Consider the following 13691-nt stretch of genomic DNA (forward strand, 5'->3'; position numbering starts at 1 on the left):
ACTCGATACTCGGAGGAACAAACTATCCGTTACCAGGCAATGGGACCCCAACGCCCGAGGTCAACAATCTCCACTTTTAAATCGGCCCTTTCTTTCTCAAGCCCGTATTTGCCTCGGTAGAAGGTATTTCTTTCGTCCTGTGATTATCAATCTACCATTGAGTCGAATGGAAAGATGTTAAAGTCCAAAGGCTCACAGACTATGCGCCATCATGCTAGGCAAAATCACTCTTCCATCTTTCGTTTTTCACCCAACACTTTATGTCAGCTAGGATTTGACTGGAATTTTTTGACGCAAATTATCACCAAGCGATGGCGTTGGATTGGCTCACGTTCTACTTCAAATTGCGCATCCTGAGGTGGCTAACGCGGCTTCTTGCTTGGCTGGATCGTAAGAGAAGTCCTGCTTTATCACTCACTCCGAGCTCCCGAGTTTTCATCCCATCGACTCTGTCCACTTCACCGGGCAATTTTGACCTTTTTTTCTACTATCCACCTGGTTACAACAAAGAAGCTGCGAACAAAGGTCAATATCCTATCGTCATAGTCCTGCATGGAGGAGGCTGGTGTGTCGGACATGCTCGCCATGACGAGCGATTCATCGCTACACTTACCGCACGCGGTCATTTTGTCATTGCAGTCAACTATCGCCTTGCACCCGAGTGTCCATATCCTGCTCCCGTGGCCGATTGCCTTGATGCTATGCTCTATGTCTGGAGAAACGCTGCTGCCATGGGGCTAGACAAGCACCGTACGTTCATCACCGGCTTCAGTGTCGGTGGTCAGATGGCGTTTGCTTCGCTATTCATGCTGTGGAAGGCACTACAGGACAGAGACCCGCTAGTCGATTCTGCGGTAATGGGCACAGTCAAGGGTATCACTGCGTTTTACCCGCCAATGGATCTGACCAAATCCAGAGCTGCGCGTGCTGCCTCCAATCCAGCATTTGTTGCGCTAAAGAAAAAGCCTGCATCGTCTTCCAAGCTCATCGGTGACATCTTTGACCGGGCATACTTCTGGAATGTGCAACCAACGCCAGACAAAAACCAAATGTACATCTCTCCAGGACTTGCTTCTCCGGATATGATGAATATGGCTTTGCCCCGCCGGATCTTTCTGAAGCTTGCGGGATTGGACCCCTTGCTGGTTGAAGGTGAAGCTGCAGCTGCTAGACTCAAGGCCGCGGGGAAGCAGGTTGGTGTTGAGACCATTGAGAATGTACCCCACTATTGGGACCATTTAGTGAAGACAGTAGACGAGAAAAGGCTGCGGCAAGAAGTTTACAACAAAGTGGCGAATGAGATTGAAGAGACTATGGAGACTACAAAGTGAACCTGTGACGCGCTCCAACCGATGCAGTGCGATCGAAATGTGAGTTGCAGCTTTCTATGCAATGACTTACTCAGGTCAGCGTGAAAAAACAAAAGAAGGCTACCGCTCTATGGAGGAGATATCTTGGGTTGCTGTACTGCGGAGCCGGATTTCTCTTGGAATACTCAGCAGCCTTTATGTGAATGTAAGGCGACTGTCAAGGTGGTCGAAAGTCCTAAGTTAAGTGTGTAACTGCTTGAATATTAGTCTAGCTTTTCTTTCTAAGCCAACCCTATGTTCTGCTCATGCGTTCTTTCTCGATTCTGTGTCATAAGCTGTAGTCAAAGTCTAGTCCGTGAGAAAAAGCCAATGGACGACATATAATTGTCTCCTTACATACTCACTTTTGGTTTGAGATATAGGAACTCGAATTAGTGATTAGCGCCAGGATCGCACAGTGAATTTCCTCTGAATGGACGTTCAAGGCTGGCACCCTAAGTCCATGTATTTGCAGAAGCCAATTTCTTTTAGATTTGAATTAATATTTGCACCTGTGCATGCTTTTAAAGGGTTGTAGACCTTGTGAGAAATGAAGCATGATAATAAAGTCGACGCGTGGTACTGATTATATTCCAGTGGACATGTTTTGAGAATATCGTTCCTCAGGTATGTCCTGTTCTATCATTTCATACCGGGAAAGCCCGCTCTACGCAATCTACAACTGTATCTTATACTAGTAAATTTCCATTTGCCTTACCATTTACCTCGCCTTCCTGTAACATCGGTGTGTGCAGAATTCTCCATCAACGTTTCAGGTCAAACTCGGAAGATAGAACGCCCGTGTATATGTTCAATATTGTTATACATCAATCAGACAAAGATGAATATCAGACATCAATGAGGGAGCTGTGTCCTGAATATTATTAAGATTGGGAGGTTCCATGCCTCATTGAATCCAAAAGCATTTCAAACGAACACAATAACGGATTTTCCAATGCCCCCTTTCCCATCATATACCACTTGACATGCATCACGGACCGCCGTAAGGTCCTTGAAGTGCGCTTTTGTTCCCACGATCGTTCTCATCTTTCCTGTTTCCACCCATTCTCGGATGGAGTTCAAATCGGTCGCGTTTGGTTCCAAAAAGATAGATGAATACTTGACCCCGTAGCGAGATGCACGCGCCCTTCGGGTCCAGTCCATAACGTTCAGAGCTGTGCGGATTGGGAAGGGCACAGTCACCTTGTCTTGCTTGCCAGGCGATCGTCGCATAACGCTAGAATTTTGGAGCACGTCCCCCGAGGTGAGTATGGAAACTGTAACAATGGCTCCCTTCGGGCGCACCAATGATAGATACTCCATCGCACTCCCTGTGGTGTCAAAAATGAAATCCACGGATCGCGAGGGAATCACAGTCATAGGATCAGACTTCTTATAGTCAATGACTGGTAGGACAAGTATGAGCTTCTGTGCGGTATACTACTAGAATGAAGTCGACTCACTTTCATCAACGACCCCTTCGCCTAAGAGCTCCTTCACTTTTTCCACTTTGCTGGTGGAGACCGTGGTAATTACCTTGCCAGCCTTGAAAATATTCTTCGCTAGTTGACATGCGAATATACCAGTCCCACCCACTGTGACAAGGTTAGCATCCGGTCTACAAAAGGGAGGTCAGGGAAAGACTTACAACCGGCAGGTATAAAGACAGTCTTTCCTTGGAGATTCCCTTCGTAACCCCGAAGCGCCTGGAGTGCCGTCATGCACGCCAAAGGAATGGAGGCAGCATCTTCCATCGAGATAGTGCTCGGTTTCAATGCAACAAAGTCTTCAGTTGACCTTGCCAGCTCACTCCACGATCCCCGATGACATTCTGGCAATCTAACAAAAACTTCATCGCCAGCTTTAAATCGTGTCACTTGGGATCCGGTATCCAAGACTGTGCCCGCGCAATCATAGCCGATTTTGTATGGAAAGCTTCCCGGAACATTTAGTATGAAAAAAAAAGGCCCAGGAAAAAGAAGACTCTTACCTGTCCTTGAGAACAGCTTTGGTTGCCCCCGCCGCTTTCTTGACGTCGATCGGGTTGACACTCGCAGCATGGACTTTAATTAAGATATCGGTTGGGCGTTCTACGGCAAGGGAAGGAACTTCGCCCAATTCATACTGATCGGGCGTAGCATGCTTTGGAATGTTGATGGAAAGCATCTTGCCTACCGTCAGAGTAGTGAGAGTAACTAGATAGCAAATGAAGTGAAGGAATTGCGGTTTTGAATGAAAATCGAGGCGTTTGACAAATCAAACTCAATTCGTTCCGGAGCATTAAACTGCCCGTCGGATGCAGAAAAAGCAGAGCCCCATCATCTATTCCGGTTGAATTCTCCACTCTCTGCCGCGAACGAGAATGCTTGCCTTGGCCACCTGTAGTTTTCCCGAGTAGTTTTTCGATAGCATAACCGCTTAATGAGGTTTATACGTTAAGAGAGAGCCAAGAACATACTCTGGCGTGGTAGACATCTGTCAAGACAAGAGTGGGTTCATTCAGTACATTAAGCTGGAATTGGTTCATTCGCCACCGAACCTTATTTTGTATTTGTATTTGTATGTACAGTACTCAGCGGGTAACAACTCAATACATACTGGTAAGGTCACTCGAATACTCCGTTACAACGCCCAGGGATAAAATTTGATCTAATCAATAAGTATCTGGTATCGTTCTCTCCTTCGCCAATAGGCGTACGAGCTCATACATTGTCGCGCGACGGAGGATGATATATCACCCGCTTTCCCCCTTTCGCCCTGTCTATTCACATTCATACTTCAGAAACAACTTGGTCGATATGATTTCTTTCATCGCATAATCAAGTACATACGACCATAGGGTGTGGAGAACAGGGCTTCCCGTCCGCTCAGCCGTACTTAAGCCACACGCCGGTTAGTTAGTAGTATGGTGGGTGACCACATGCGAATCCTGACTGTTGTATGTTTTTTTACATTTCTTGCTCTTCTTCCTTTTTGTTCGTGCGAGCAAGGTCTCTTGCCGCTTTAACCTTTATCTGAACGCCTTGAACAGCACTATTCTGCACCTGGATATCCTGCAAGCCCTGGAAGCGCCGACATGTCCATCCCCTCCCATGCTGACTTTTCCTTACATATGCGTTCTTCTTCGATCATAGCTCTCTGGCCTAGTTTTGGCGGGCCGAGACAATCATTGTATATGGTAAGAAGTGTGTGGAGGTACATATCCAACTGACTTTGAAAATTGCTGTACCCGCACTCGCCTTCACTCGGTCCTTATAGCTTCTTGTACTTTTGGGACCTCATTGGCCCCCATTCCGTGTTATCGGTGATAGTCAACACAGGATTCGTGGTAGCATTCCCCTTGCTCTCCAATAGTCTTTTAGAAAACGGCATAATAAGCCCTATCACAGTCGCATAGTGCAGTTCCGCAATCTCCCAAACGGGCCTGACTCAGTATTGGGTAGTGACAGTCAGGTATATTTATACCCTAAAAAATCCCAGGGCAACAGCAGCAGTAAAGGCTTGAATAATATCATTCATGATCATGAACTCAGCTGTATACATGTAGCTAAGTCTCAAGTGGCTAGATCTAATATACCATCTAATTATAGATCAAATTATATAAGGCAGACTACTATATTTAGCGTAATTATCAAGCCCTTTCAGGAAGTAGTCATACTTCAATATGTATATCTTTTTGGGGCTCTAAGGCTATTATCAATAGTAAATTATACTCAATATATATTCTACCTCCATATTCTTTCTCCAAGGGCATGGAAAAGTGGGAAAGATCGAAGCTTCTACTACGAGTAATTTGCACCTATGGAATTGTCTGGAAATTTTTAGAAAGTGAATTTTTCTGTCTAGGGTGCATATTCAGGAAAAGAGTATTCAGCTAGGTGAAGGCCCACCCGTATTGTCCTGGAGAGGGCTGAGTACGCAGAGCGGCGGGCCACCCCCGCCTGAAGCGGAGGCGCATTATTACCACACTAATGAAATGTTATTATGTGTCTCTGCTTTTGATTTTCACTGGACTTACTAATAAAAGCATTCGGTTAGCAATATGGGACCTAGGTGAGACGCATGGTCAAAACATTCTAAATCTTTCTGAGTTTATGTACTAGAACATGAGATTTTTCTGTAATATATTTGGAAGAACCTTCTTTCGATATTGACTACCACACTGCCAAGGAATATGACAGATGTACAAAGTTGCTCCATGAAGCATTGATGCAGCCTTGTATAGAATTATTAAAGACTCGGTAAACTTGCTCGGAGGAAATATTGACTTTAAGTGCTCACGACAGACGCTGGGAGGTCCCTGTTTCATGCCCTACCCAGGTCTGCCCAGGAAATCAGAAAGCGTCCCGGCATGGGTATACCATACCAAAATAGAATCTCATCTTTTAAGAGTTGCACCAGTCTATCCAAGACGTTACAGTCGCGCATGATACCGCCATAGGTCACAGCACCAGTTGTTATCGCGATGAGCCCGAATGGTAGGATAGTGCGGTCAATCAAATTATATACCACGTTGAATATGTGGAGGGCGCAATTGACCATGCCCGGGACGCGGATGGAGAAAAAGTGGTCAACAAGAGTGTTGCGAAACCAGACACGCGGAGCAGCCAGCTGTTCTAGAGGCTCATCCTTGTTCTTCTCGAGTCCGTCATACTCGGTGATGGACCCGCAGAATGACGACTCAAGTCCATGGCTCGGCGATTTCGACTCATTACTCTGGCAGTTATCTTTAGACGAATAGTAATCGTGCATCGCGCCAGTCGTACGATATAATACCGACTTGTATATCGACTGAGACTCGCCGCGCCCAGAGTAGGTGAAAATCAGTGCCAGAATGAAATGGGCTCCAATTACCCATGTCCCAATCCAGCCTATCTTGTGGTGGACGTTGTTCTTATATAGATCCGGTGTTTGGCTATTATAGACAATGCCCAGGAGGAGACCAAGTGTATTGAAGAGCAGGAAAACAAACTGCGACAGGAGCGCAAATCGCGATCGTGTAATGCTCAGAACGACCGCTGTTGCGATAAGTTAATTGCTGCTCTCATTTCCTCCATCGAACTGAACAATATTGAAGTTTTCTTACCTGCAGGTAGAATAAGGCACCAACCCAGCATCATCAGCGCTATATGTGCTATAATCGTATCCGAGTGCTTGCCGTAGGTGAAATAGCTCATGCGTCCATTGCTGTTGATATGCGACACGATAATTGTCGCCGCAGCGCCAGCGTCCATGTCCTCAGTCATCATGAGGAACGGCAGTCGTGAACGATATCAGAAAATACCTGCCAGGCAGCTCTAGTAGCTATTAATCGCATCGAGCCCACAGCTTAAACCAAGATGTTCTCGATCTAAGATGCAATCTCCACCAAGGTATTGCGATTTTTAAAAAAGAGTATGAGAAAGGAACAAAAAGAAAGGGGCTGAAGAACTCCCACAACGGACGATCGTTACTCCACTCCTAGAGAGTTTGACGTGACTTAGACTGCCAAATTTGGGCACTATAAGGCCCCGCCTGCTTCTAGATTTTTCTTGAAGTAAAATCAGTAGCTGGAACAGATCCGAGCCAATGATCGCTGCCACCACATATTACCCTACGCGTGTGTCCTTGGAGGAGACGACAGTAGTACAAAGTAGCAGCCGTGTAGTCGATGGGGCGGGGTTTGAAGAATCAATAAAACCATCAAAAAAAAGCGCCAAGCATTGACTCGCCGATTGTGAGGCAGTGGCGAAATGGAAATTAAAGGAAGAGAAAGAAGGGTCGCTGGCCCTGATTCCGGATGCTTCGGATAGTAGTAGGAAGACTTGGCAATGTTCCGATCCCGCGATACGAGGATTGCGATCAAAATGAATCTCTTTTCCGTTACCGGATAGACCGAGCTGGTGAACTAATCAGAGGCCGAAGTTTGCTCTTGAGTCATTCGTCTGCTAACAGCTAACTACTCACTCGGACTTCTCGGCGTTTGTGGCATCCGTCCTCGGCTTGAAGCGGATCCGATCTATCATGGGTAATATGTCACTGGCATTAAATACTAGTTGTTATTTAGTTACCGTCCAGAAAGCTTAAATGACTAAGCGGGTGAGATCTCCTCCCAATTTACAAACGCTTTTCCTTCACTCAGGTCCTGCTCTAGTATACTTGCCTGAATGGGAAAGCCATTTCTTTAACTTATTCGACTAATTGGTGCATTCGCTGGATACTGCTCACCATAGAAGGAATAGCGAGAGCAAGATTGTCACGCTCGTGGTCTAGATGTACGAATACGATGTCTGCAAGTTTCATTTTAAGTTTGAGTTTTCAAACTATCAGTAGTGGGCCCACTGTTCTACCCTAGACTTTTCCTCCTTGATTAATGATTAATCTCCACAATCGATCCCCGCGACAGATACAGGGTCAATAGGTAATCATTCATGTGCGGATACATAAGCCCAAGTAGAGGCTAGAAACCAGGCCATCATCTGCATAAGAATATAGTGAACACATTAGATATAACATGCAATGAAAGGTGACGGAGAGGAATGGAATAGTAGGCGGTAGAATGGTCGGCAAGTTTTGCTCTTGGATTATTTTGAGCGGAAGACATCCACTTTAGCTTGATTGGTTCATTCCTGTCGTTGGCAATCTTAGGTCTGACGAAAGACCGTACAAATCTTGCGTTAGGAAGCTGGCATGTGTCGCGTGGACAATGACCCCGAGAGGCAATAAACCTCAAAGACCTCGGATGAGGACGAGCACCGAAATATATCGAAAGTCTATGCATTTTACATATGCATTACTTCGCCCACAACCATCGAGATCCTGACACTCAAAAACCCATTCATTAGCTATTATCTCGGCTTACTTGACGCCATTGCCACTGCCGCTGGTACCATCGGGTAACGGGGTTCGGGGAGACACGCCTTCCGGTCATTCCGCTTATCCTCCCCAAGCTGAAATTTTAAAGAGGTAGAACATTCGGTCAGGGGGAGGCAGTTCTAATAGACACGTGATACACGACTGTACGTGAATCGCCCTGTCTAGGAGTCTCTTATTTTCCTCAATTTTCTGTTTTTTAGCGCATAAGATTGCTTTAGGCTGTACTCCAGATCGAATATATCCAACGGAACTCACACAAGAGACAACAGGCCTCACCCTGCCTTTCAGTCACTTTAATCAGTGATGTCCACGATAGCGGCCATCAATTCAAACATGGCGACTTTCGCAAATCTCACTGGCCGCGCTTCACCCGACCTAGGGAAGCCACAAATGGCATCTCACGCATGGCTTGAGCCTATTGTAAGTTCGACATATGCATATGTGTGGTTAGGCTTGTTAATAATCTTGAGACCCATAGGTGGTTGTCAGTATCATGGTTGGATCTTTAATCGTGAACCGCAGAAGGAACTCCAACAGAAACTCACTGGAACTGCCACACTTTGAGCATTTACACCGAGGTCGAGGTAGCTACGATATACTAGAGGACGGCGATACCCATATCACCAACGAACTTCCTTCAAATACCGAGAATGTGTACGGCATTACTATCAAAACCCGAGACTCCTCCCGCTGGTCACACCACATCCACAGTAGGATCTTGCACAAATTTCCATTCTTGGTGGAAATGTTCTACTGGATTATGAATTATTTGTTTTATTCTGTGACCAAGAGCACGGCTCAGTGGTTGTCGCCGGCCCAGATAGGAGTTGTCCAGGTTGCGCGAGACCACGCCATCAACATCCTCGACTTCGAACAACAAAGCGCCCGTTGGATGTTCCCCATCAAGGAAGTGGATTTTCAATCATTTTTTATCCAAAATCACCCATCAATCTTGACTGTGTTCAATCGAATCTATTCCTTGGTGCATATTCCGGGGACTGTGTTGTGAGTGTCGTTGACTTTCTAGTATTCCGACTTGTCCATCAACATATTAATCAATCCGATAGGTTCCTCTCTTGGTATTACTACGCCGCGAAAGAACATGATTCCTTTGCTGTGGCTCGTCGAACTATGACCCTTGGGAACTTTGTGGCCTTTTTAGTGTTCTGCGTCTACCCGTGCATGCCCCCTCGGCTACTTCCCAAGTCCTATGGATTCTACGACACCGTCCGACAAGGGAATGCCGAAAGTGTATGGGTTGGTGGCGAATCTGTGAACCAATTCGCTGCCATGCCCAGTCTACACTTTACATATGCGTTTGTGATTGGCTGCACGTTTCTTTATCATTCTGGAGTGGTGCAAAGACTTTTTGGCAAGCCAACGAAGAAGTCATGTCTGACTCAGATTTCTTTCTTGGTGCTCTCTATACTCTACCCGATCCTCGTCCTGAGCGTTATTGTTGCTACCGCCAACCATTACTGGTTGGATGCTGTCGTGGCCATTTTCTCGGTTACCCTATGCTTTCGCTTCAACCGGGTTCTTTTACTCTTTCTTCCTGTCGAATATGCAATTTGCTGGGCTTTGCGACTAACAAAGCCTGTTCATACCACCGGTGAGAGGGCAGATAAACGATAAATTCGCAATAGATTTTATGTTTGTCGGTGCTCGTGTGTTTTGATATATAAATAACATAGAAAGGAGACAACCTGATATCTCCCTATCGGAATTTTATTTTGCCAGTCTTATTTCATTCTCAATAGGGAAATTGTGGTATCTACTTCCAATTCAAATCATAGAAGGCGCTGAGTAAAACATGCCAAAGTTTTCGGAAGCTCTTATCCCGCGCTACAGCCACCGGTATCAGGCTGAATTCTCGCCCCACAAAATAGTTGACCAGTTGGCACAATTGCACGCAAAATGATTATCTTTCTGTATCGGGATTTCTGTATCGGGAGCTCTCAGTCACCTACCGTGGTTCCTCCCAACACTTCTACTTTCATAAGTACGTTACAAAATTGTAATGGCTATGTAAAGTGACCGCAACTGCCTGGCGAGACGCCTAAATCACCCTTTTAAGGTCCCTTATCTGTCTTGTGCGTTCGTATCGACGTTGGAGGTCGTTTCCATGAATCTTCCCTGATAAAGTGTGCTCAAGCTTTGTGGCGGGGACACGTAAGCTTCCTTGAGCATAGGTGCCCGAGATTTATTTTCTGTATAGCCTTTAGGTATCAGCCTAGAACCATCGGGCCGCGATTTTTACTCCCCGGCAAACGCATGACTTGGATCGTTCGTGGCTCAACCTCTACCTTCCAGGTCTATCCGTTAACGAATCAAAGATCTAAAATGTTTCTTCCTCGAGGCAGGAATTTACAAGATCTGGGTATTCAACCAAGATCAAGATGTCAAGCCGTTGATTTTGATTTCTGCAGGACAGAGTGTCTTGTAGTCAAAATTCTCAGCTTGGCTCCGAAAAGGAGGAAGATGACTCTGAGGAGTACGACGACCGCTCTGAGGATGGCTATAGTACCGATGATGGCTGTAGTACCGATGATGACAATAGCACCGAGGATGGAAATAGCACCGAGGACGGCAATAGCATCGAAGATGGCGAGGAGGGCGATGATGTTACAAAGGCTGAGAAATGGTGCGAGAAGGCACTGGGACCAAGCCGGATGCGTGAACAAGATGTTTGGGTACAGCGGCTAGCCGAATCGTAAGCGTACGCTCATAGTCGCAAAAAAGCTTTCAACAAATATCAGGAGGTTTTTTTGCCCAAGTTTCCTATTTCTTTTCTCATGTCCTGCCAACTAACACTTTTGTCTCTTTTCCAACTCAAAGACCAGTGACTTACTTGAGAGTATGGGGACATCGACCGAGATCGACATGGGAAAGTATTGGTTTGTTTAGCGTGACTGGCCAGGAAAAAAGACCAAGCGTTGGAATTTCTCAAGAAAGCCTTGGAACTTAGCGCTAGCAATATTAGTTCCCGATATGAGCTAATAAAAGCCTTCTTTCTTTGCGACCGCAAGCAAGAGCTAGAGGTCCGGATTCACGAGGTACTGAAGCTCAGAATCGTTTCAGGGCCTATGAGACACCTTGGTCTAGTGATGTAGATGGCCACCGAGGATGCGCCTGCTATTTATAATTAGCTCAACATGCTACTCCTCTGCAGAGGACCTCCATTACCTGCTGGAAGACATGCAGATAGCCATTGATAATGCGAAGGCCTAGAACCAGGATAAGTTGTGCGCTACATTGCTTTTGCATAGAGGGATCACGCATGCATGCTATTCCGGAAAGTCTCGTCATACAGATCAGGCCATCAAAGCATGGGAAGAATGCGCTGAAATAATCCGGGCCAAGATCAAGCACCAGTCTACAGGAGTAATCTTGTTGGAAAAGGTTGGGCGACAGCTGAGCCTTTATTACTTCACACAGGCCCCCAGATTCCTCAAGGAGCCCGAAAAGGCCGACTTTTATTCTCAAAAGTTGGAGGAAGTTTACCAGAGCCAGAAGGGCGGTATTCATGGCATGTCTGCTGCAAAGACATACCTGGCAGCGACCTCGTCTGCAAAGGGGAAAAAACGGCTGCCGCAGAGCTCTTTCAAGAAGACGTTAAAGAGGTATTTGGCTTATTATCTGATGACACAACTGGTAATGACAATCGCGGCTTCACGCTATTGTTTCATAAATTCCTATACATTCCATATTGCCTTTTCGCTTCTAGCTCGTCGTGCGCTAGATACTGATCTTCTGAAAGAATGGCTACAGTCTGAGGTGAAATCCAGAACACCGGAAGCCATCGTCTGGGAATCTCTCCAGGAAAATTGTACCTTTATATTAAAATTGAACAGATTACCGATTTCTTGGAAAGCAGAATGGAATCGATGGAGGACATATCCCACACTGATGACGATGCAGCCAAAAGGAAGTCTTACGAGACACTGTTTGAATCCATGTCTCGATATGAGGACGCCTTTGACGATGCCAACAACGATCATGTATGTGATGAGTGTGACTACTTCCTAGATACGAGCAGGAGCATATACGCATGCACATTTTGTTATAACATCGGACCCAGCGTTTCAAGAACGAGGAGTTCAAAACGCCGCTTTGCCGCGTCGATCATAAATGGATACAGATCCCACCTTGGAATGCGAAAACCCATGTTCGAGCATTCCGGCGCAGAGTTCGTATGGACGCTACTGTTGCAAATGGTGGGACTCTACAGGGTGGCCGAGAGTTCCTGCTTGTCGAGTGAATTCCCTGGAAGTGGAATGGGATCCCCAGGGAGTGTGGAACTCTGGGAAATGATGACAACTGCTTGAATTTGAGACCTATATCAGATTGAGTGACGTTCTATATTCAATGTCCCAGCCGCTTCCAATTGAAAAAATGCAGTTTGTGCTTAGCCAATACAGCACTACGCCTCAAAGGGGACGAATTCAGTATCATCATGAGACTGCCAATCTCTTCCAGCCAAAGCCATCTTCACCTTTTCGCAATCTTCGAAACCAGTGGCAGGAGAAGTAAAAGTTTCTCAGCTAATCAAAACTTGAACAGAACCCTGTGACGGAGGTTATTTTCTCACCCCCACTCTCAACCCCACGCGACGCTAAAGCGGCATCCCAAATTTCTCATCTGTGCCGCAGTGCCGCACCACCCACATGCACAGTGATATTTTTTCAATTATACAGCTCTGTTTGTTCAACAATATAGTACATACGACCATAGGGTGTGGAAAACAGGGCTTCCCGTCCGCTCAGCCGTACTTAAGCCACACGCCGGTTAGTTAGTAGTATGGTGGGTGACCACATGCGAATCCTGACTGTTGTATGTATTTTTTTTTGTTTATTTCTTGTTTTTTTGTTGAAGAAAGTGTCCTTGTCGCCCTACCATTTAGCTCTTCGGCCCCCTTCACCTAAATAAAATTACTGTTGTTGACTTAGCCCTCTTCATTCCATGCTGACTTCTCCTCCTAGATGCATTATCGCGGTCACGACGCTATGGTCTAGGCTGGGGTACCTTTTCCGCCAGGGCGTAGTCCTTTTATGCTTACCCTATTAAAATACCGCGATATGACTATCGAAGACAGTTATTTGAACTTAAACTTGTTTAAATCACAGCCTACCTAGCTCACTTGAGACTACAGCATAAAATTTCCATAATGAAAGTTAACAAAGAATGTATACCAGGTAATTCAACGGATGCACAAAATCACCACCTAAATTCCCATACATATCCGCCAGTATGTTCTCTCTTTCGCCTTATAAGCCGATGCCAACATATTTCAAGGGCTGTTTAGGTATGGTGCTCTTAAACCGAATCAAGTATCCCAACAGCTAAGTTATATTTGGCGATATTGAATAATTTTATACTAGAAGAAATCACGTCGCTAGCACCTATAGTAGGTGTGTATAAGAGAAGGTAATGCTAACGTAACATTGTCGTGAATAGACTATAAGTGTAGAGATCATAGATAGCTAA

The 13691-nt window shown here is 45.7% G+C and overlaps 6 protein-coding genes across 6 annotated transcripts; 4 read left to right on the forward strand and 2 right to left on the reverse strand.

Moving 5' to 3' along the window:
• Positions 1 to 311: 311 nt before the first annotated feature.
• N7503_000398 (alpha/beta hydrolase) lies at positions 312 to 1331 on the forward strand (the record flags this gene model as incomplete). Its single annotated transcript, XM_057059959.1, has 1 exon — positions 312 to 1331. The coding sequence occupies one exon, from the start codon at positions 312 to 314 to the stop codon at positions 1329 to 1331; it is 1020 nt and encodes a 339-aa protein (XP_056926882.1).
• A 945-nt stretch (positions 1332 to 2276) lies between these two features.
• On the reverse strand, positions 2277 to 3515 carry N7503_000399 (NADP-dependent oxidoreductase; the record flags this gene model as incomplete). Its single annotated transcript, XM_057059960.1, has 4 exons — positions 2277 to 2755; positions 2813 to 2944; positions 2998 to 3284; positions 3340 to 3515. The coding sequence occupies 4 exons, from the start codon at positions 3513 to 3515 to the stop codon at positions 2277 to 2279; spliced, it is 1074 nt and encodes a 357-aa protein (XP_056926883.1).
• A 2139-nt stretch (positions 3516 to 5654) lies between these two features.
• Positions 5655 to 6598, reverse strand: N7503_000400 (uncharacterized protein; the record flags this gene model as incomplete). Its single annotated transcript, XM_057059961.1, has 2 exons — positions 5655 to 6367; positions 6436 to 6598. The coding sequence occupies 2 exons, from the start codon at positions 6596 to 6598 to the stop codon at positions 5655 to 5657; spliced, it is 876 nt and encodes a 291-aa protein (XP_056926884.1).
• Positions 6599 to 8537: 1939 nt separating this feature from the next.
• Positions 8538 to 9839, forward strand: N7503_000401 (phosphatase PAP2 family protein; the record flags this gene model as incomplete). The annotated part of the gene is made up of 3 exons (XM_057059962.1): positions 8538 to 8624; positions 8683 to 9209; positions 9272 to 9839. 3 exons carry the CDS (start codon positions 8538 to 8540, stop codon positions 9837 to 9839), a joined length of 1182 nt encoding a protein of 393 aa, XP_056926885.1.
• Positions 9840 to 10478: 639 nt separating this feature from the next.
• On the forward strand, positions 10479 to 10921 carry N7503_000402 (uncharacterized protein; the record flags this gene model as incomplete). The annotated part of the gene is made up of 2 exons (XM_057059963.1): positions 10479 to 10517; positions 10664 to 10921. The coding sequence occupies 2 exons, from the start codon at positions 10479 to 10481 to the stop codon at positions 10919 to 10921; spliced, it is 297 nt and encodes a 98-aa protein (XP_056926886.1).
• A 1161-nt stretch (positions 10922 to 12082) lies between these two features.
• Positions 12083 to 12465, forward strand: N7503_000403 (uncharacterized protein; the record flags this gene model as incomplete). Its single annotated transcript, XM_057059964.1, has 2 exons — positions 12083 to 12205; positions 12286 to 12465. 2 exons carry the CDS (start codon positions 12083 to 12085, stop codon positions 12463 to 12465), a joined length of 303 nt encoding a protein of 100 aa, XP_056926887.1.
• Positions 12466 to 13691: the final 1226 nt, after the last annotated feature.

The sequence above is a fragment of the Penicillium pulvis genome, assembly GCF_028828015.1.
Source record: "Penicillium pulvis strain IBT 33274 chromosome Unknown contig_10_segment0_segment0, whole genome shotgun sequence".
Taxonomy (NCBI): domain Eukaryota; kingdom Fungi; phylum Ascomycota; class Eurotiomycetes; order Eurotiales; family Aspergillaceae; genus Penicillium; species Penicillium pulvis.